At 37.5% G+C, this 23,674-nt stretch overlaps 1 protein-coding gene across 1 annotated transcript; it reads left to right on the forward strand.

Moving 5' to 3' along the window:
- Positions 1–9,608: 9,608 nt before the first annotated feature.
- Positions 9,609–23,155, forward strand: LYSMD3 (LysM domain containing 3). The gene is made up of 3 exons (XM_004420373.3): positions 9,609–9,771; positions 13,574–13,839; positions 19,183–23,155. The coding sequence occupies exons 2-3, from the start codon at positions 13,585–13,587 to the stop codon at positions 19,846–19,848; spliced, it is 921 nt and encodes a 306-aa protein (XP_004420430.1). The 5' UTR covers positions 9,609–9,771; positions 13,574–13,584; the 3' UTR covers positions 19,849–23,155.
- Positions 23,156–23,674: the final 519 nt, after the last annotated feature.

Consider the following 23,674-nt stretch of genomic DNA (forward strand, 5'->3'; position numbering starts at 1 on the left):
AATCTTGAGTGGATCCCATGTTTCACATTCATTTGCAATTATTAACAAATAGTCTCATTCTCAGATAGTACGAAGCAAAGCTTAACCTCCCACTAAGCTTTGATAGTTAGTTCTTTTCTTCCTTGAGCCTGACCCAGGTTATAAAGCTTACAGTGGGGAAGGAGGGCATGGTCATTCGTTTTCTCGATTCCTCCCAACTCTTATGCTTTTCACTATGCTCTTTTATGGCTCCTTCAGGGTTGGGAAGCAGGGAAAGAGATATATAGAAGTAAAGAAAGGTTCTTTCCTAAACGAATTCTTTGGAAATTCTCGTCTGTGGGGATACCTGACTTGGGCTATGTTTCCCTAGGCAGGCCACTTGCAATTAACCTTCCAGTCCCTACCTTCTGGCAGTCAGTAGGGTTAAACAGTCACTTCCTATTCCTCCTTTCCCTTAGCCCCTGGCAACAACTAATCTGCTTTCTGTCTCTATGGATTTGCCTATTCTGCATATTACACATAAACGGAACCATACAATATGTGGCCTTTTATGTCTGGCTTCTTTCACTTAGCATAATTTTTTCAAAGGTTCATCTGTGTTGTAGCATATAGCAGTACTTCATTTCTTTTGGTGGCTGAATAATATTAAATTGTATATATACACCACATTTTGTTTGGTATAAAGCAGTATCTCATTGTGTTTTTGATTTGCATTTCCCTAATGACTAATGATGTTGAGCATCTTTTCATATGCTTGTTGGCCATTTGTATATCTTCTCTGGAGAAATATTCAAGGCCTTGGCCCATTTTTTAATTGAGTGTTTTTCCTTTTGCTGTTGAGTTGTAAAAGTTCTTTATATATTCTGAATACTAGACCAGATGTATGATTTATAAATATTTTCTCCCATTCTATGGGGTGCCTTTTCACTCTCTCGATAGTATCCTTGATGCTCAACAGTTTTTAGTTTTAATGAAGTCCAATTTATCTATTTTTCTTTTGTTGGTTGTGCTTTTGTGTCATATATTAAAAACCATTGCCAAATTACAGATCATGAAGGTTTATGCGTATGCTTTTTCAAAGATTTTTAGAATTTCAGCTCTTACATTTAGGTCTTCGATCTATATTGAGTTAATTTTTGAATATGATGTGAGGTAATGGTCCAGCTTCATTGTTTTGTATATGGATATCCAGTTGTCCCATCACCATTTGTTGAAAAGATTCTCTCTTCATAGATTGGTCTTGACACTTTTGTCAAAAATCAGTTGACCATGGATGTATAGGTTTATTTATGAACTCTCAATTCTATTCCATTGACAGATGTCTATCTTTATGCCAATACCACACTGTTTTGATTAGTATAGCTTTGTAGTAAGTTTTGAAATTGGGAAGTATGAGTCCTCCAACTTTGCTTTCCTTTTTCAAGATTTTTTTTTTGAGGAAAATTGGCCCTGAGCTAACATATGTTGACAATCTTCCTCTTTTTTCTTTCTTTTCTCCCCAAAGCCCCAGTACATAGTTGTATATCCTAGTTGTAGGTCCTTCTAGTTCTTCTATGAGGGATGTTGCCTCAGCATGGCTTAATGAGTGGTGAGTAGGTCGGGGCTGATTGGAACCAGCAAACTCTGGGTCGCTGAAGCAGAATGCAGGAACTTAACCGCTGCACCACTAGGCCAGCCCTTCAAGATTGTTTTGACTATTCAGAATCCCTTTCATTTGTTATGAATTTTAGGATCAGCTTTTCCATTTATACAAAAAGGTCCATTGTGATTTTGATAGGTATTACACTGAAACTATAGATCGCTTTGGGGAATATTGCCATCTTAACAATATTAAGTCTTCCAATCCATGAACACAGGATGTCTTTCTATTTATTGATAGTTCTTCATTTCTTTCAGCATTGTTTTGTAGTTTTCTGTGTACAAGTCTTGCACTTTCTTGGTTAAATATATTCCTAAGTATTTATTCTTTTTGATGCTATTGTAAATGAAATTATTTTCTAAATTTCCTTTTCAGATTGTTTATTGCTAATGTATAGAAATATCAGTGATTTTTGTGTGTTGATCTTGTATCTTGCAACTTTGCTAAAGGCATTTATTAGCTCTAATGATTGGTGGATTCTTTTACTTGCTCTGCATTCAATCTGTTGCTATATGTTGTTTTGGCTGAAGTATATGAAAAAAAATCCAGCCTCTCATAGATATTTAGTTAAGATACGGTGAAGGGTTTTAGTAGGTTTTTCAGATAATAGTGGATATTCATCTTTGATACTATATCAAGACTCAATAAGTGATAGTTTCTTAAAGGTTAGTTGCAATGTGGCATCTATGTGAAATCATATCAATAAGCATTTTTTACTTAATCACATTAAAATCCCTTGGCCCTACACTTTGAATGGATCTTTTATCTGCCTCTGATTTTATAACACGGTACATTTGGAAAATATTAGTTCACTAAGTTATGCAGATTTTCCAAGTGTTGACACTTTTCATTATATGATATTTGAAAAACCACATTATTATTATCACCACCAATTTCATCACAAAATTCTTTCTGTTTTGGGAAGCTGCCAAGCTTATAGAGGCAATAAAAGTTTTCTAAAATCTAATTTTTGCTTGATAAAACTTGAAGTTTTTTTTTTTTTTTTTGAGGAAGATTAGCACTGAGCTAACATCTGTTGCCAATCCTCCTCTTCTTTGCTAAGGAAGACTGGCCCTGGGCTACCATCTATGCCCATCTTCCTCTACTTTATATGGGACACCACCACAGCATGGCTTGATAAGTTTGCCACTGAAGCAGAGCGTTCAAACTTAACCATTATGCCACCAGGCCGGCAAAACTTGAGTTTTATCAACAGTAGCAAATACCGTCTTGTTTTCTTTTAAGTAACTGGTTTACTCGGTTCATTTTCAAGCAAATGTCTGCCAAATATCCAAGTTTTATTGACCACAGTTTTTCTGTCAGTCATTCTTCCTATTAAAAATTGTGCTCTATGATAAAAATGGTTTGTTCAGCTCCCAAATCAAACAAGGGCACAAGAGGTTTTCCTTCAGACAACCATTGTGCTTTAATACGCAGTAGAAGAGCTTTATGCATATTTCCCATTTCATCAAAAAGAATAACAAAAAACCATGTTGTCAAGGGTTGAGATTTAGTAATCAAGAAACATTCTTAAGTAAACTTTTTTTTTTTAATGAGCATGTAGCAGTGGGCAATACAACGACTATTAACATAGTTTGGTGCTACTGCCTTGATTCATGCTAAGGATTCACTATGAGTGCAAATGGTAACACTGTGAGCAAGGCAAATAACTTCTGAGAATTATTGCAAAACTACTTTCGACCTTGAGGATTCTATGAAGGAGTCTCAGGGATCAGCAAGACCACACTTTGACAAAAAGTGGGGCAGACTACACTTTGACAACAGCTGGTAGAGCTATTGAAATGTCAGTTTTGCACAGACCACCTTCACTTCATAAACGTTCAAAGAAGTAGATGTTACCGTTCTTATCATAATCTCCTTGCTGAAGTGTTCCAGTCCCTTACCAATGCATTTGGGTGCTCTCATCACACACACCCAACCAGCAATAGCAGTCCCTACTTCCTGTTCTTAAGAAACTAGAATTTTAATGGGTAAAGGGCAGATATTTAGAGAAAGGTGAATAAGGCTCACAGAAGGTAGAACAAGGCACGAAGAAAAAATAATTTACTGTAAACTCTTTTGTATATTCACATCACATTCGCCTCCAAACTCTACCTCATCCAGTTGCTAAAACCAAATAAAGTAGAAGGGCTAGCATATCTATTTTACTAGACTAGCTTATGTAATGGTTTTAGGGCTTTTGCCTTATGAGCAACCATAATATTTTTATACAAAGAATCATTCTTTCTCAAGCTAATGCCTTCTTTTGCATCAGTATTAGTTATAAAGCCTGTATATATTGTCTTTCACAAAGACAAGAATTACACAGAAGGACTTTTCTTTTGAGGACTGGTGTAGTAAAATATTTATCTTTCAATGAAATGACTGAAACAGTAAGATTTAGAAATCTTTACAAAGCAAGTATTCATTTATATTATGTTATGCTATAGACAACTAAGTCTGTAGTATGACCTTAAGGACAAAGTAATGAAAGGGAAGTTAATCAAGTTTCTATTAATACAAATTGATTCTCCTACAAAAAACAGATTAGATTTGAAATTGAAAAGTGCTCCAAAGGAAAATAAGTCCTTTTCAAAACAACAAATAAAAAAATGAGTTTCATTGTGTTTCTTCTTAACAGACTGCTCACTGATCAGCATATACCATTGCCAAACACACCATTCTGCATGGAAAGGAAGGAAGGAAGGTTCCACTACTCTTGCTATATACCCTATGGAGTAAATCCAAGCGTGAAACATTCTTTGAAGTCAGCAGGCATTCTTTGCTTCAAATAATTCTGAAGGGATTTAGAGGCCAGATAGGATTAAAGCTCAGAAAAAAGGGGAAAAAATCAGCTCAACCTTAACTGTAAATAAAAGAAAACATGGTGAGAAGGGAGAAGGGAAACTACTTAGATCCAACAATCGCTACAGCGGTAAATCTGGCTTATTTAGAATTAATGGGAGAAAAGAGACCCTAAGAACAGACTCACTAATCAAAGTATGCAAGAAGGAACCAGTAAAAAAATATCGTTAAAACCAAAATTAAGCAACCTCACAAATTTGGGTGCTTTGAAAAAATATTTTTAAACCAAGTATTTCTAATGCAAATCAATCTGCTATTTGATGTTCTCTGTGATTCAAGCCAACCTCCTTCTTGCCTGAGTTACTGTAATAGCCTCCTAAATGATCTCCCTTAGCAAGGCATTTGGGTGCTCTCATTACACACACCCAACCAGCAATAGCAGTCCCTACTTCCCGTTCTTATGAAACTAACATTTTAATAAGTAAAGGGCAGATATTTAGAGAAAGGTAAATACGGCTTAGGTAGTTAGGTCAAGGCAGGAAGGAAAAACAATTTACTATAAACCCTTTTGTATGTTCACATCACACTCACATCCAAACTCCATCTGATCCAGTTGCTCCTAATTGATCCTTTTAAAAGGCAGATAATGTCCTCCTCCGCTCAAAACCCTCCCATGGTTTCCTATCTTGCTCGGAGTGAAAGCCCAAGTCCGGGCAACGTCCTAGCCGATTTGGCCCCCTCTAACCTCATCCCTACTGCTCTCCCACCTAGCGCAATCCCCTCCAGCCATGCAGGCCTTCTTGCTGTCCCTCCAATACACTAGGCACAATTCCTCCAGACCTGGGACTTGGTTGTTCCCTCTGCCTGGCAAGTTCTCCTCCCAGGTACCAACATGGCTCACACACTTGCTCTCTTCAGGCCTTTGTCAGTCTATCACCTTTTCAACCGGGCTTTTCCTTACCTACCCTATCGCAAGTGCAAACTCTCCCCACCAAAACACTCCAACCTCCTTCCCTACTTAATTTTCTTCCATTAATTTATCACCATCTAACATACTAATGTTTCCTCTATTTTGTTTTTATCTCTCTTCCACTACAAGAATACAAGCTCCGTGAGACAAGGATTTGGGCCTGGTTGTTCACTACATGTCCCCAGCACTTAAGACAGGGCCTGAAACACAGTAGGTGCTTAACTAATAGTTACCGAACGAATAGATGGAATTTCTGTCTATATTTTGGCAGATAAGCACTACCTTCACTTTAGGTATATACATTGCACTGCTCTGTGATCCTTTTACGGGCATGGAAGCTTTGCTCTTGAACTTCTAGCTTGGTTTTTCAGATACTGTTGGTTAAGCTGGGGACTGTCACAGAAGTGGTCTCTAACTATCTGGAAAGACCTAGACTAGAATGAGAAGATATTGTTGACTCTTCCATTCTCCCTTTATGCTTCCCCAGCCCCTAATCTTCCTGACTCCATGAGCACACTACTGAATACCTAAGAAATCTAACTACATGTCCGCTCTCTGGACTCTATTTTGACTTTCTCTCTACTTCCAGATGATCACCTTCTGCCCTCACTGAATTCCATTGACTAGGTCATCCTTCATGTTTTCCTTTGCTGAAGTGGACTTAATTGAATTCTGTTTGACCATCTTAGGTCTTTGGAGGAGTAGGCACAACTTCCAGCAGGTTACAGGTTCTAGAACCCTCACCTGCACCGATTTACTTATGTGGCCACAGTGATTGTAAAGATCAGGAAACAAAGCATTTCAAGTTATAGTCTACTTGATTATAAACATAAAACTATTCCTTTCTATATGCACCAAATTACCTAGCTAAAGAATATAAGAATAATATTTTCATCCAGTTTTCATCTAGTGATGTCTGTATGGACAGAGACATTGGGATGGTCATTTTCAAGTCATATTTAATATCCCTGAATTACTTAATAGCATTTATAAGCAACTCTGGATTCCTGAAGTATGCTCGACTCCTTTTATCCACATCATGGCAGAGCTGTCATTAGGATATTCACTATGTTGTAAAACCACAGGGTGAATGACAACTAGGAATGTCATCTGGATCATCTCTAGCAGAACATATCTAAAGCACACAGTCTGTTGTGGTTTTTTTTCAAGACTTCTAGAGAAAAGACAAATAATTTTCTCTATATATAGATTGTTTGAAGATCAGAGATGAGGGGAGTTTTTTTAGGTTTCACCTCATAACCCAGTTTTAAATTCATTTGAGTTTACTTTAAGTATTTCCTCAGTATATAACAGTCTTTTCCAGTTTGCTTCTAGAAAGCAGAATTAGAAAGAAAAGCTGATAAAAGGATTCAGGAAGGAGCAGAGAGTAAAAGAGCATGAGTGAAAGAAATCTGGCAGAGGGAAATCAAGAAGAAAGGTAAAAAGAATTCAATGCTGTGTTACTCTTTCATTCTTTGATTTCCAAGGGACTTCATCTGGTTCTTTTCTCCAGGCACTCACTACTTGAATACAAAGTACAAACAGACTCAGGAATGATTAAGAGATGGATGGTTGACTATTGGTTTACCGTGGATAAAACAACTCCAGTTATTCAACAATAAACTATGTTCAGTCTTAATATTTTTTTAATAATAATAAAAGCACATGGTAACAAACATTCAATCTATATTGAGAGGGCTAAGAAAGAAAGGCAAAGTCTCCTGCCAATCCCCCTGCCACATCTAATCCTTTTCAACCCCTGTTAAAAATTCTTTTAGTAATTTTCCAGAAAGAAAAATTAAATGCAACTCCCTGCATAGATATACAAATGTGTGTGGGGGATGTACATTGAAAACGTTATTCCAAAGGAATAACATCAGATCTTCTATGTGGCAACTTACTTTTTTCTCTTGAAAGTACATTTTGGAGCTCTTTCCATGTGCTTAGTCATGGAAGCTCCATGAGTAAGGAAACTTTGTCTTTTTAAGCATCGTATTCCCAATGCCTAGAACAAAGGTCTCATATACACTTTTTCTCCAACAAAAATTTGTTAGGTAAATGCAGGAATAAATCAGAAAATACAGATTAACTTCATTGTTTTGAGCAAAAGCATAATATTACACTATGTAAATGTACCAAAAGTATCCAGACTGCTACATGAACATTTAGAATATTTTCAGATTTTTGGCTATTACTGTAGTAAATATTCCCGAACATATCTGCTAAATCTTATACATATGTATCTGCAAGTGAATCCAAGGTAATTACTCAGCAATGCAATAGTTTAATCAACTGCATTTTAAACTTTGATAGATATTGCAAGTAGCACTCCTAATCGGTTGCATCAATTTATACTCTCATTACAACACAGTTTTCATCTGGAGCAAATCACAAAACCTAAACGTTAGTGACAGAAACACACATTCCTAGAAACTACATATTCTTTCATCTACAGCCTTTTAATGACAACTGTGTCAGATGCGATCTCAAAAAACTGAAAATCCTTTTGGCTTTGCTGAGCACTGGGGACATCCTTTTTCTCAAAGACAAAGTACTTGTTCCTACCGGCCAGCTTTTTGGAACTTGGCCAAAATTCATGGCTAACTGCTTCCTTTGTATATTCTAATGATAAAATATTCTATTATTCTGTTTTTGTAAAAAGTGCAATAACTTCACTTTTGTTAAACATAACAATTCAAGAGCATGCAGATATCATCGAGAAAGTATTTATACAAAGGAAACAGGTAGCAGTCCTGGAGAAGTGCTTCAAATTCTATCACTCGGGCTGTCACATGGATTCCACCGCCTATTGACATTAAAATAAGAAAAGTAACCTATATGCAGAAAGAAGGTTGTATTCACATTAACATTCATGAAGGCTGAGCAGCTGTAGCCCTACACATTAAATAGGGAATATATCCTTTGTCTATTGATGAGAAAATGTCTCAGTGATAAATGGTTACAGACAGGGGTGTCACAAGGGCAAGAGCACACAGAACAGCTCCGACAAACTTTAAACAATTTTTTTTTGGTCGTCTTCTCCTGCAGTTCTTTTTGTAGCATTGTAGAGCGCAGTGCCTACGCCCTCAAATAAAAGAAAAATATTGCAGTGCAGAATTCCTAACCTTTACTGAGGCACTTCCCGGGAAAACAAAAAACATACTCTTGAAAATAATTTAAAACAAAGCTTCAAAGACTTCATGATCCATAAATATTCAGACATTCTGAAAAGAGGCGCTTTGCACCCTGCACCCCGCCTGTTCGTGTCTAAAATGTATGCTGTCATAAGACAGCATGGTCGTCAAAGTGCAAAGTCTGTAAGGTCAACATGGGGAGACGTTAGGCACGTCGTTAAAATGCTATACACTCATTTACATAAATTCAAACCCATTATCATAGTCATTTAGTAAATTTGTGAGAAAAATCATATATGAAGTCATGAGTTTGTTAAGAACAAACTAACATCTCATAGACCCCAACAGTGACTAGCAATGACTTTCGGTTAATTTTCAAAACAAAACCAATCAAGTTACAACTTGTGGACAGCTTTGTCTCACTCAGAATAGAAAGCCTGAGAACCAGGGCTCGGGGGCACACATTTCCCGGGGCCTGACTCTAGGTGGCTCACTTTCTTCACCTATAAACACAAAGGCTGCAACCACTGTCGCCCGACGCCCTAGGGTTTCTCTCCAGTATTCTGCCCTTTTGCAGAAGTCTAGAGGATTCAGCAGGAAGAGTAATAAGCATAGCACAGTTTTCTAAAACATGGATGTCAGCGCTGTGCTTTTGGGCGTCCTTCTCCACCCTACAGACACCTCTAGATGAAGAGCAAGAAGAAATGCACAACAACCCCCCGATAAATCCTCGGCACCTCCCCCTCAGTGTTTTCTAGACAGTCTTTGCCAGCGCTGTGCGGACGAAGGACAAAGGCGCAGGCGGCAGGTCGCCCGAGGTCGCAGGGTCAGCCCGCGGAGATAGTCTATGGGAAATGAAGGGGCGGGGCGAAGGGGATAAGTCATGGGCGGGGCTGGAATGCGGGCTCCGCCCCCGGTCCAGCGGCGTCCCTGCGCCTGCGCGCCCGGCTAGGCCCGTGGTTGGGGAGCCCCAGGTTCTGGGCTCGCCCTCGCGCCCCCGCCCTCCGCCTCCTCCCCCGCCCCTTCCCACTTCCGCCCGCTTGACGTGATGACGCACGGCAGGTTTGCGGACGTGGCGGCGGCGCAGGGCCCGGAAGGCGGAGACGTTGGCGGCAGCAGTGGTGGTGTCGGCGGGGTAGGCGGACGGGGCCAGCAAAAAACGGAGGCTTGGCCATGAACTGGCCCGGGACGGCGGCGGACCTGGCAGTCGTCTCCTGGTTGCGTTCCGGCTGCTAACGGGACAGGTAAAGATGGCGGCGAAAGGTGGGGGGCTGCGCCCGTCCTGGCCGGCGGGGTGGGGCCCCAGCTGCACCCTCGCTGGAGGCGGCGGGGAGCCCTCGGCCGCAGGTGGGGCGGGAGCGGCTGCTCGGGGAGGAGACCCCTTGGCAGGGGAGGCCTTCGAGACCAGCCCCACGTAAGCCTCTCGTTACACTGCCGGGGAAGCAGGCTCAGAGGAGGGACTCCTACCTGCCGGATTCCCGGAGCAATGCTTTTCCCACCCAGACACATCACGTTTCTCCCACAGCTTTGTGTTTGTGTTGAATATTCGCTGATCTTATCTCGTCCACATTGTCCAAGTGTGATTGTGTGATTTAAAAATCTGAGATTTAATGCTCGCAGAGGATAACAGGAAAGGAAAACGCTAGACGTGTGGAATGGAGAGGGAGGGAAGTTAAGTTTTTAAAAATTGAATTTGCGCTGGAGGATACGGTCCCTGTGATACTGTCCCAGTGCTTGACTAGCTTGTGCCCTCTGGCCCTTTTATTGCTCCCTGGTTAAGGAGTGTCAAAGAGAAACACCCAACAGCAGTTATCACACAGGACGAAGGTGTTCGGGAAACCATTTTTAGTTGCAGACTAAGCTGATGAACGCTTTAACGCGGTATCCATTGGGAATTTATTTTCTCTGACGCTTGTAATCTATGTAGTATGCAGGTTTGTTTCAGTTTTCTGAAGAGAGGACTCGTGCTTTTTTCCTACCCGAAAAAAATTAAGACAGGTAAAGAGAATTGAACCAGATGACTGTGTGTACTTTCTTCTGTATGTAGTTGGCTCAGACAGTTATCTGCCTGGGACAGTCTACCTTTTCACTTCAATTCTACACAACCAGCTCTTGATTATTCAGAAAAGAATACCCTGTTTGTGGTAGTCTGCTGCCTGCATTTTGTTATAAAAGGGAGTGAAGTGATAGTGAGACAGATGAATGCTAGTCTTTAAATATTATTTAGGGGCCGGCCCCGTGGCTTGGTGGTTAAGTGAGCGTGCTCCACTGCTGGCGACCCGGGTTCGGATCCCGGGCTCGAACCGACGCGCTGCTTCTCTGGCCATGCTGAGGCCGCGTCCCACATACAGCAACTAGAAGGATGTGCAGCTATGACACACAACTATCTACTGGGGCTTTGGGGGGAAAAAATAAATAAATAAAATCTGTAAAAAAAAAAAATAAATAAATAAATATTATTTAGGAACATATCATGGAGAGAGGTTGATGTAAATATCAAAAATGGCTTTGGGGCAGTGCTCAGTGATTTTCAGCTGTACTAAGCCAGTTTGGGGTTCTAAGAACAATTGATCAGGGAGAAGAAGTGTAAAGGGCAGCATAAATGGGTCAGTATAGCCACGTGTAAATTCCTATGTATTAAGTGGTTCTTAACTTTTTAAAATCATAGACCCCTTCTGAGAATACGAAAACAATAAATATTCTCCCAGAAAACTGTACGTATGTATAAAATTTTGCCTAGAACTCGCACTCATTCCTTAAATTAAAAACACAGGATAGAAAAGACTTGGTTAAATAAGTAGAAATAAAAGTATTATCTATTTTAGGTGAAAGTGAGATACTCTTGAGAATTAAATAAAAATAAAGCATCTGTGATTTACTGTGGTATTAAAACAAAAAGTTTAATCTTTAAACTTGTTAGAGTTGTCACTTTTTGGAATTCCTTGAAGGGGGGTAGGTGTGATCATGACTTCAGAACTGCTTTGGAGACATAAAATGTGGGTAGCTTTCCTTAGCTGCGGTCAAGTTAGGAATCCCAGTTTATGGTAATAAATAATGTAGCATCTGGGGGAACAGGTGAAATAATCTACTTTATAATATATAGCTATTAGTTATCTATGTTATCTGAATAGAAACCCTTCAGTTTTTAAAGCATTACAGTGTTGCCATAGAGCAGGGTCAGAAACTGATTTTCAAGGGTTGGATTTGACTGTATGAAATAGTTCCCAAAATTTATAAGTATGTGCTTCTATAGAGAGTATAATCTTATTGTCATCCATATTACAAATTCTGACTTTTGGAGTTGGTCTTTTCTGATTTTTTTTTTTTTTTCACTTGATACTTGTCATAGTATTCACAGCTGATCTGAGCCCTTCTTTGAGACATTATTTTGCCTTGGCTTCCATGACACATTTTCATGGTTTCCTCTTCCTCTCAACACTCCTTTTCCTCTTCTTTTAGGCTGGATTTCCTACACAGAACGGCTTCATTCTTCAAGGCTCAGTCTTGGACCCTCTTTTCTTGTTCTCTGCTCTCTTGCTTAGTAATTCATCTACACCCACAGCTTCAGTTACTACCTATGTGCAGATGAGTCATGAAATTATATTTCTAACCCAGACATTTCTGAATTTGACTATATTGCCCACTTGGCTACTTGACATGCTTTTTGGCTGTCTTACAGGAATTTATAATTATAGCCCCCCTCCCCCAGGCTCTTCTTCCAGTGTTCCGTATCTTAGAGAAGGACACCACCATTTACTCAGTAATGCAAATTAGAGATCATGGTGTGAGCCTTTACTTGCTCTCTTCATATCTGAGCCACGTTATTAAGTCCTAAGTATTTTATCTCCAAAATGCCTTTTACTACCTGTCTACTTCTCTCCATCTTTTACAACAATAACTGAAAGCAATCTACTATCTTTTCTCATGTGAACAATTAATATGAAGCTACAACTGTGAATGTGGAATTAGTTTTTTGTGTTCTTGTGTTGTTCATTTTTAATGAGAATAGATCAACTTGATGAAGGTGAGTTGAGTGTGAGTATGCAAGTAAACAAGAAGTATTCATTGATGTATATTTTTAACTTAGGTCAGCTCTCAGTCTTAACAGTGTCTTTTCTGAAGTAGAAATAAACCTAGTGGTCTAAAATCTGTTCAGTCTTTATGGACCATAAATTAAGTTTGATGAAGACTTAGATAAGTTAAAGTTGAGTGAAAAGCCTCCTGGGAAGAAGTCCCTGGTTGAGAGCAAAATCGTGACCTGTATAGAAGGCACATACTGTACTAAATATAAATACTGAAGTTAGCGTGATCCAGGGAGGTAGGTAGGTAGTCCAAAAGAGATTTTAATCCCATGTGAATTTAAAATGCAGAATAAGCCTGAGAGTTTTGGGTTCATAAAAGTATTGTGTGTGTACATATAAAACATATACTTTGATTCCATGAGAACTACAAATGGTGTATGTGATCACTTTTTAAGACAGTACAAAATTATGTCCCGAGTTTTCTTCATGCACTCAGACTAAGGGGATCTTAATTTTTTGACTTAAAAAAATTTAGTAGTTTGGGCCGGCCCCGGTGCTTAGCGGTTAAGTGCGCGCGCTCCGCTGCTGGCGGCATGGGTTCGGATCCCGGGCGCGCACCGATGCACCGCTTCTCTGGCCATGCTGAGGCCGCGTCCCACATACAGCAACTAGAAGGATGTGCAGCTGTGGCATACAACTATGTACGGTGGCTTTGGGGGGAAAAAATAAATAAATAAAATCTTTAAAATTTAGTAGTTTGCCCTTGTTAAAATGTAACCACCCCCACATTTTGTGATATATAGTCTATAAGAATGGATTACCTCTTCCTCCCATCCCGTTGTCTCCACTGCCAAATATGTTCATTGTACTTAAACAGCTATAACTTGAACCTAAATTTTTAAATAACTAAAACCATTCTTTAAAAAAAAACAAAAGAAAAAGTGTCCTGAATGTAAGATTCATGTAAATCAGTCAGATGGATCAGCTACATTCCAAAGTTTTCTCTTCCTTCTTTTCCCCCCAGATTTTGACATTATGGCAGGAAGGCATCAGAGTCGTAGTTTTCCTCTTCCAGGAGCTCATTCAAGTGGTCAAGTACATGCCTTTGGAAATTGTACAGACAATGATGTGTTGGAGGAGGATGCTGAAGTCTATGAGCTTCGATCCAGAGGAAAAGAGAAAATCCGAAGAAGTACATCAAGAGATAGGCTTGATGACATTATAGTATTAACAAAAGATATACAAGAAGGAGATACTTTAAATGCAATAGCCCTTCAATACTGTTGTACGGTAAGTTTTAATTTGATTTTGCATACTGTGGTCCAAAATAAGTTATTTGTTCATAGCACAAATTGAAATAAATTCTGTGCCCTTTTGTCTTGCCTTTTTCTTCCTTCCTCCTTCTTTTCCTTCTTTCCATAGAAATCTGTATCATCTTGGTAGATGTTAACTTTTTAAATTTTTGTTTGTTTGTTTGTGAGGAAGAACCGCCCTCAGCTAACATCTGCCAAACCTCCTCTTTTTGCTGAGGAAGACTGGCCGTGGGCTAACATCCATGCCCGTCTTCCTCCACTTTATATGGGACGCCGCCACAGCATGGCTTGCCAAGTGGTGCGTCGGTGCGTGGCGGGATCCGAACCCGCCAACCCTGGGCCGCCGCAGCGGAGTGCACGCACTTAACCGCTTGCGCCACCCGGGCAGCCCCTAACTTTTTAAATGTTTAAGTGAATACTTTAATTTCTGTTTATTTCTAAATCCATGATTCTATTTTCAGTATGGAAAATCACCCAAATGTGTTATTTTTTTCTTCTTATTCAATTTGTAAGAGAATGTAGAAACGTATAAAGAAAAGTTTTTCCCTACCCCAGTTTCCTGAGATAACACACTTTGGTGTGTTTCTTTCCGTACTTTTTTGTGTACACACACCAAATATACATATATTTGGTATATGTATACATAAAAATAAAATACTTGGGAGGGGGGTTGGTGGTTTTTAAAATTGATTTATACTATGCCTGTTACTCTGCAAGTTGCCTTTGCCTTTTTCATTTCTTAGTATATCATGGACATGCCTCACACCTTATAGATCTAACTCATTATTTTATATAGCTATAAAATGTTCCATAGTATGGATGTACCATAATTATTAACCCATTCTCCTGCTTATGGATAGTCAGGATTTTCTCCGTGTTTTGTGTTGTGTGGTGAATATCATGACAACTATACAGTCATGCATTGCTTAGTGACGGGGATACATTCTGAGAAACATGTCATTAGGGGATTTCGTCGTCGTGTGAACATCATAGAGTGTACTTACACAATCCTAGATGGTATAGCCTGCTACACACCTAGGCTATATGGTGCTGATCTTATAGGGCCACAGTAATATATGTGGTCTGTCGTTGACTGAAACGTTGTTATGCAGTGCATGACTGTATCTTTAAATGGTGGTACCTTTATTTCTGTGGGATAGGTGCCCAAAAGTGAGACTGATAGTAAAAGGAAAGGTATATTTTTGTTTAATAGATATTAAACTCTATTTGTTTAAACCCTTAAACCCATCTTATATCTGTGTTATGTCCATCTTGCATTTTTAGCATGAAATCTGTTTTCATGTAAACACATTGATATGGAAACTGTTTAAAACATTGGTTTTCAAACTTTTTGTTCTGATACTTCCAATAGAATTTTGAAATGTATGTACTATGTACCTCCTTGCACATTTTAAAGTGAACTTCTTAAATACTTTCTAATGACTTAAAATAGTTACAAAGGGTGTAATTTCCAGAAAAATACGACCGTTAAAATACTCTTTAAATGCATGCATGCAGTTGTGAATACCACCAGGATTTTCTACCGGAAATCATTCATTTAAAACGTATATATGAGCTCTATTTTTAGTAGCATGAAATTTTATATCATTCTTTTTCTCCTTGATTAATATTTTCATCCTCCCCCCCAAAATCGTTCATAGTATAAAATATTTTAATACTTGAAAACCTTTTGTTGATTACCTGTGATAGTTCTCTGCAATGGAAACACACACATATATTTATAAATTTATATATATAAATGTATATAAATTTAAATTGAATTAAAAAAATTCCCTATGGCTATGAGGTTCTATGTATTACTTTTTTCCAAATAGAGTAATTATTGCAATTAGTCACAATTGATCAAAACAGATATATTACACATTTTGATTTAAAAATTTAATAAACAAAATATTTTATTGAAATGCATTTCTTGATGAGGTAAGAGCTGGGTTTTTTACAACTTGTTCATGTATGGCAACACCATTTATTCTTAAATCAGAAAACTTCTGATTTCATTTTTTAATGCAAATAAGCATGTGAATATGGGTTTTGTAGAAAAATAAGACCACTGAGAAATAGATTATAGAATCTGCCTTAGAAGGTCAGTGATGGAAAGTAATCAAGACTTTAAAATTAGGGGCAAGGCTAAAAATGTCAAGGTGGAGATCCACGAGAAGAGTGCGATCCATTAGTTTTCCTTTAATCAACCTAAATTTTCTTAGAAGAAGAGAAATTTGAAATGCCATCTGAATGATTAAAAATAGGTCATATTTCCAATGAGGTGAAAAGGAGAAAGTATTTCAGGCATATAACAGTGATGTGGAGAAGATTTCAAGGAGGAAATAAGGTGAACCACAGAGGAAGTTTAATAGGTGTTTCAGAAATGAGTGGCATAGACTCACTGGGATGAAGCAGTTTGAAATAACAGGAAGTTTGATCCATATAGTAAGCGAACAGCAAGGTAAGGGTTTAACAAGAGTGCTGTGAGATGTTGGGGACCCTGCTGGTGAATTGGAGGGCCTCCAATAAAGAGGTTATTAGAATAATTCAGATGAAGATGAGCAGGGCCTAGACTAAGATATTTGTAGTAAGGATGGAGAAGAAGCTGATAGAAAATGTATTTGGGGGAAATCACAGGATTATTAGCTTATATCAGCTGATTTAAAATGAAGAATGATGAAAGGCAATTAGCTTAACATTAGCAGAAAGGTGGCATTGGCCACAGAAGTGGGAAAATTGATACAACAGAGTTAGAGAGTTAAGATAAGCAACGCTCCCTTTGCCAGGAGCTCAGCTAGTAAAAAAAGATTAACCTTACAAAAGGATTTATCATTTTAAATATACAGTAGTTAGTACTGTATTCCACTTACAAATATTCAGCTTTAGGAATTATTAAAAATATGCCTGTTATAAAACAATGATAAGAGGAACAAAAAGGCCAAGGTTGGAATCCTAAATGCAGCCAAGGAAGATAGCATAACAGAAGAATTTATAGGGGATACTCAGAGACATAACCTAGGTAGATTCTAAACCTTGGAAGCCTAGATTAGAAAGAATATTGAGTAGTTATTAGTCAGAATATATGATACCAAGCAAAAGAGCATTTAAAGAAAATAGGTTCAGGCTTTTGGATTTGTCAGTGAAGCATCATTTGCCTTAAGAAAAAACAGTCTCGGGCCGGCTCCGTGGCTTAGCGGTTAAGTGCGCGCGCTCTGATGCTGGCGGCCCGGGTTCGGATCCCGGGCGTGCCCCGAGGCACCACTTCTCCGTCCAACGCGAGGCCGAGTCCCACGTACAGCAACTAGAAGGATGTGAACCTATGACATGCAACTATCTACTGGGGCTTTGGGGGGAAAAAAATGAATAAATAAAATCTTTAAAAAAAAAAAAGAAAAAACAGTCTCGAGGTAGTAAAATGACAAAGCACTCTATCTTCACTGTCTCCTCTCCTAGTTACTCTTTAATCCTCTCTCCCTCCTCCTCCCTCACGCACACTTCAGGGGAATTGCTTTTTCTAACAAGAACTCGCATTCTGTATCGGACTTGATCAGTAATCTGCAGTTGATCCAGTTCACTGCTCCTTCCTAAAAACCCTCTGTTTGACTTCCTTGATTCTTCAGGTTTCTGATTTTCCTACTATTAATATTGAATAACAGCTAACATTTCTTTAACATACTGTATATCACTGTTCTAAATGTTCTTCTACATTTTAATTCATTAATCTTCACAACAACCTTGGATGGTAGGTATTATTACTGTCATTTTACGTATGTGGAAACCGAATTGCAGAGAGGTTAAACAACTTGCCCGGAATCATACAGCTAGAAAGTGTCAGAGCCATGCTTCAAACTCAGATCGTCCATGCTTTTAACCACCATCATACATTGCTTTCCTGGCCACTCTTTCTTCTCTCCTTTGTGGATTTCTCTTACTCAGCATACCCCTCAAATGTTGGCATTCTAGGGGTCTTGCCTATGTCACCTTTTTCTCCCAGACTTTCTAGTGAATCTCTCTACTCTTGTGAATTCACTTACCATTTTTGCTGGTAATCCACAAATCTCTATCTCGAGCCAACATCACTCTTCTGAATTTCAGACATAACATCTATAACTGCCTATTGGACATCTTCCACTTGCATATTTCAAGCACCTTAAGGTCAACATGTATAAGATCTGCGTTCATTCTCTTTTTCTCTCTCCACAGTGTTCCATATCTCAGTGAATGGCATCATTATCCATTGAGTTGACCAAGCCAGAAATCTTAAGTTTTTTCCTAGATTCACTTTACCTCTATAACATCAATCAGGTGATAATGATCCGGGCTTAGGTGAAAGCATTGATGGAAAGGATGAATGGAACTAATAACTTAAAGGTAGTGGGAGAGCCTGGCATAGTAATTGGTAATCTAAGAAACATTCCCCTGCTCCTCCTCCTCACAATGGCAAGTAGATAGGATATACAGACAGGTTGAGGGACTGTATCATATATTGGGAAAGCTTATAAAAATGACTGGTCTTGGGGGTAGTTGAATAATTCATTTTCTTTGAAGTTGGAGTAGTGGCATCTTTAATATTTGTGGTTTTTTCCTTAATGATACATAAAATAATGGCATATCTTACAGTTGATGGCATCTTAGTTTTGATAAAATCTGGTAGTTTTAGTGGAGTAAGTTGACATTTGCCTATATTGCTAAATTGGAAGAAAGAATATAAGTATCTGTGTAATCCCTCCTTCACAACTTGTTTACAAGCAGCACAAGTGTGATATCTGTGCATGATGTGCAAAGAAACATCAAAGGATCCTAGAATCCACTTAAATAGCTAGCTAGCATTAGTGTTAGTAATATATTGGTGATAGTCAAAAGTAATTGGTGATTTCCTAAGACTGCTAGGTCAAACGTGGCACAGGGCTCGCCCTGGGGGCCTAGTGGTTAAGTTCAGTGTGCTCTCCTTCGGCAGCCTGGGTTTGGTTCTGGGGTGCAGACCTACACCGCTGGTTGGTGGCCATTCTGTAGTAGTGGCCCGCATACAAAATAAAGGAAGATTTGCCACAGTTATTAGCTCAGGGCCAATCTTCCTCAAGCAAAAAAAGGAGGATTGGCGACAGATGTTAGCTCAGGGCAAAATCTTCCTCAGCAAAAAAAAAAAAAAATGGTGCAGAACTGTTATCCACAAATAAAATCTCTCTGGGTGTGATAATTAATACTAATAATTAAGCTCAATTTTTTTTCCCTTCAAAAGTAACTGGGATGAATGAATATTGCTACCTCTATTTTGATTTAGAATTCAGTTGAATGTTGCTTTTTTTTCCCCCCACAGGTAGCAGATATCAAGAGGGTTAACAATCTCATCAGCGATCAAGACTTTTTTGCCCTTAGGTCTATCAAAATTCCAGTAAAAAAGTTTAGTTCATTGACAGAAACACTTTATCCTCCAAAAGGAAGACAGGCTTCACGTCCTTCATCTGTTCAATACGTTCCAGAACAACAGGAAATTTTGTCAGCTCATGATTCTCTTTCTTCCAGTGAGTTAGCTGGTAGCTTTTTAAAAGAAGTAGACCGAGACATAGAACAAATAGTAAAATGTACAGACACCAAAAGAGAGAATCTTAATGAAGTAGTGTCTGCCTTAACAGCACAACAGATACGTTTTGAACCTGATAACAAAAACATTCAACGTAAGGATCCTTATTATGGAGCAGACTGGGGAATAGGGTGGTGGACAGCTGTAGTGATAATGTTGATAGTAGGTATAATAACACCAGTATTTTATTTACTGTATTATGAAATTTTAGCTAAAGTGGATGTTAGTCACCATTCAACAGTGGATTCTTCACATTTGCATTCAGAAGTCACACCCCCATCACAGCAGAGAGAAATGGAAAATGGAATTGCTCCAAGTAAAGGAATACCCTCTGGCAGGCAAGGTGATCATAAACTACATAGTCAAGATGCTCAGCCGCCTGCTGCTCATCACAAAACGTAGCAATTAGCTCATAATTACACTCTTAGTGATCACATGTGCATCTGGAATGTGGTGAAGCACTTACATTCAATAACCACTTCAAAGGCAGAATTTAGGGAGATTGAAGATCCTTTTGTTTTTCACCTTTTTTGAGCCATTTACAAATGGATTGAGTATCAAGTCTCTACAGTTGCTAGTTGTTGATACTGAGAGCAGTAAATCCATCTATCTGCTATATCAGTGCTTAAAGCAGAAATGAATTTAAATATGTGTCTACGAAGTTCTTGGAAAATGCATCATTTTTCTTATTCAAGATTGGTTATGTTTAAATTTTAATTTTTAATTGTTTTTTGGCTTAAGGTTATTAATGTTAAGTTTATTAAGCAGGATAACTATAGCATCAGATGTCTCAACTGAAGAAAATTTACTACTGTGAGCCATCAAAATATTTAGTTGCAAAAAAGTTGTTTGATTCTAAAATTACTTATGATAGCACATACTTAAAACTCCATTTTGCAACTTTTTAAAAACATATTTAGCACATATGCTATGAAAACATAAGTTGAAACAGAAATGGGAAAGTAACATCCAGTGTCTATAACAGATGCTAAGAAATAGATTATTATTGTTAAGCCCCCAAAGTAATGGTTGGGAAGTTGCTGTTTGGTCACTAGAACACTGGATTAGGTCAAGACCTAGAAGTCATCTTTGTCTGTTAAAGAATTGCTGCCTCTGCTTCTGTTTTTTAAGTGATTATATTTGCCTCTGTTATTTGAAAGCACTTTTGTACATCTTTGATGAAAAGTGTTATACATGTACAGATTAGCATTATTTAGGAAATAATTCCTTACATACTGTGATAAGTTGTTTCTGTGTTACATGTAGTAACATGCCTTAATTACATTCAATGCCTTATAATATTACTTTATGTAAGCTAGTATAATTTTTAGAGTTAAAGTGAAGCATTATTTCAGGTGGTCCGGTTGGATTCATAACAACGCTGTATCAGTTTGTCTCCACCTTCACTATCGAGCACAAGTTCATGGGATCAAAACATATTTTCATTGTCTGCCTGTGTTCTATTGCTGAAAATGGTTCATTAAGCAAAAGTAAGCGTAAAAAGACCTTTTGCAGTGGCAATACCAGACAGATTGCTTTCTTTATTGATCCCTTAACCTCTGTTTTTCAAAGAGAAAATGTCCAACTTAGACCTTTTTTTCCCTGAACTATAAGCTCAAATTGGGGGACAGAGGCCAAAGGTGTGTGGATTGGTTGAAAGGTCTTGATCGTGCCACTTTTTTAAGATCTGCTATGGATCACAGTCTGGCTAAATAAGAAGTGTTTGCATACTGATTTCATCATTAAAAGTGTGTGTTTTTTGAAATGTAACCAAAATGATTGCTTAGAAGCAAGATTGGGTGGAGTCTGGATTGCCTGTTTTGTGTACAATAAAGTATGTACTTTAAGATATATAATACCACCTCATTTTCTGGGCATTATTTCCTAATTTTTAATATTTCAGCTTTTTGACTAGTCATTTTTTATTTCAAACTCCAATCTTGATACAAAATGGGGTGAATAAATATATATGGTAAATGAGTTTTTATGTACTTTCAAGAGCTAAGTATCGTAAAAAGACAGGACAAAGAAGTCACACATTAAAAATGCCTTTACATATATTAGAGGACCTTAGACAGTTACCAAAAAGTATTAATATGGAAGTTGTATCAAGTTGATTTTTTTAGTAATGCTTTTAAAGTTTGAAAAATTGTTTTCATGTGCCTTGGGCATCTTGAAAAGAGGAGTATGATCTTCCTAATTTATGCTCAGTGTTAACTTGGTCAGTTTACATTGTATTTATAAAGCCTGCTGAAAAATCAAGTTTTGGAGAAGAAAAGACATTATTTTAGGGTAGGATGGGCTATAAATGTCTTCTGAAGAACTTTGTTTACATCAAATTGATGAAATTACGGAGAGTCAGTGATTCCTTTTTGTTAGTGGTGCTTTGAAATTGTGATAGAGAGGTCTGATTTCCAAAATAAGTAACTTATTTTTAAAGGAGTGAGGTGTACTATGACTTGATTAAAAGCCATTTCTGTCTTGCAGAGTGTCCTGTTCCTTGAAAGAAATATTTCATATCCTTATGACACAGTCTCCTTTTTCTATATATTTGAATTACATATTTTTAATTGAATATAATTTGAATTATATGTAATTCTATATATAACGATTAGAATTATAGATTCTAATCATGAAGTGTCATTTATAAAAGAAAAAAGAATTTCCTAAGCATTTAATAGTTTTGGAATAATTTTAGCTTTTAAAAAGTACTATTGTACATCAAAATTTGTAGCAAATGCAGATTACTTTATAAAATTTAATAAAATAAGAAAAGTTATGATAGTGTGGATTTTAATTGTGTTGAAACTCTTATTTGAATTTGCTTTGAGGCTTATATATATATATAATATGTATATGCAAATGTAAAAGTAACATGAATTATTGCATTTGGTTCACTTAAGAAATTGGAGTTGCAAGTGAAGAAAAATCTACTTTTAGGGCAGATTCTTTTTTAAAAAAAATCTGGGTACAAATGATTAAGGTTGTTTTGAACTAATGGATGCCATTTAAATTGAATATTTTTTTGCCATCCTACTCCTAGAAAATTATGGGATTGATGTCCTCAAAAGATATATTAAGATGGATTATGGAGTCTGCTGGCCACTTAAGAATTAGAAAGAAGACTGTAATAATGTTAAATTAACTTCTCCGGACGACTTCTTGTTTTTTTAAAGCTTTTCTTTCTCTGGACTGTACTTGCTTGAACAGTGGCCTGAAGAGTTCTTTAAATGAACCACTACTTAGTAATTAGTTCTTTGTAAAGGTATCTACTTCTAAAATTACCTGCTTGGGAATATGAAGGATACAGTTAGAGTTTTAGAAATATCAGGAAGCAAGGCTCAAGTCAAAGTGTTACAGGGTAAGGGGGAGTTTTAGAAGTTTGTATTTAAATGGTGTATTATGATTGGAATCATTCTTATTTTGAATTACAACAGTGTTGCTCAGGAAATCAGTATTTTTCTTCCAAGTATGTGCATATTGCACTGTTAGATCATAGAAGTATCTGAATGCTTTATTTAATTCTTCTTATGTATGCAAATACTATAAATCTTTTGTATAATGTATTTTATACAAATGCAAAATGGAATTGTAGAACATTATGTTAGCATGTACATCTGTAAAACTGGTTTTTAAAATTTTTTGCCCCTTATTTTTCATATTTTAAAAGATATGTAAAATTTAATAAAGTTTCTATTTTATTATTCAATCTAAAAGGGAAGCTGGTGAATTTAATTGAATAAAGCAAACCTTTTCTCCTCTTCTTTCAAACTATTTGATACAGAAATAACTGTGTAAGATAGATCGAATTGCCAAATGTTTACCAATTCAGATTTCCCCCTTGTTATACTGAAACACAGTCTACTGGATTATTTATAAGATGTAAGTGAAATGAAATGAAATGAAAACAAATTTCAGTTGAATATTCTTTGGGGGATCTTTGATCTCAGGGGAGAAGACCTCTGAGGCATGGTCCACAACTTCTTAGCAAGTTGTGGATCAGTCATGTAACAATATGCTCTATTTGTATATAAATCTTAATATGAAATGGAAAACCTTTCAAAGCACTACAAGAATATTAATTTTTAAAAATCAGCAAAAAATTCAGAAAGTTCTTTGGAGCTTTTATTTATTAAATGGAAGAATTTGTGGTGTAATCCTTTTTTTTTCAATTTTTAAAAGCATCTTGGGGCCGGCCCCGTGGCTTAGCTGTTAAGTGCGTGCGCTC

This window comes from Ceratotherium simum, chromosome 4 (genome assembly GCF_057802395.1).
Source record: "Ceratotherium simum simum isolate JZ-2026a chromosome 4, ASM5780239v1, whole genome shotgun sequence".
Taxonomy (NCBI): Eukaryota; Metazoa; Chordata; class Mammalia; order Perissodactyla; family Rhinocerotidae; genus Ceratotherium; species Ceratotherium simum.

Coding starts and splice junctions, on each gene's coding strand:
- LYSMD3 (XM_004420373.3), top strand. CDS start 13,585: ATGGCAGGAAGGCATCAGAGTCGTAGTTTTCCTCTTCCAGGAGCTCAT. Junction 13,840..19,182: donor CCCTTCAATACTGTTGTACG/GTAAGTTTTAAT, acceptor TTCCCCCCACAG/GTAGCAGATATCAAGAGGGT.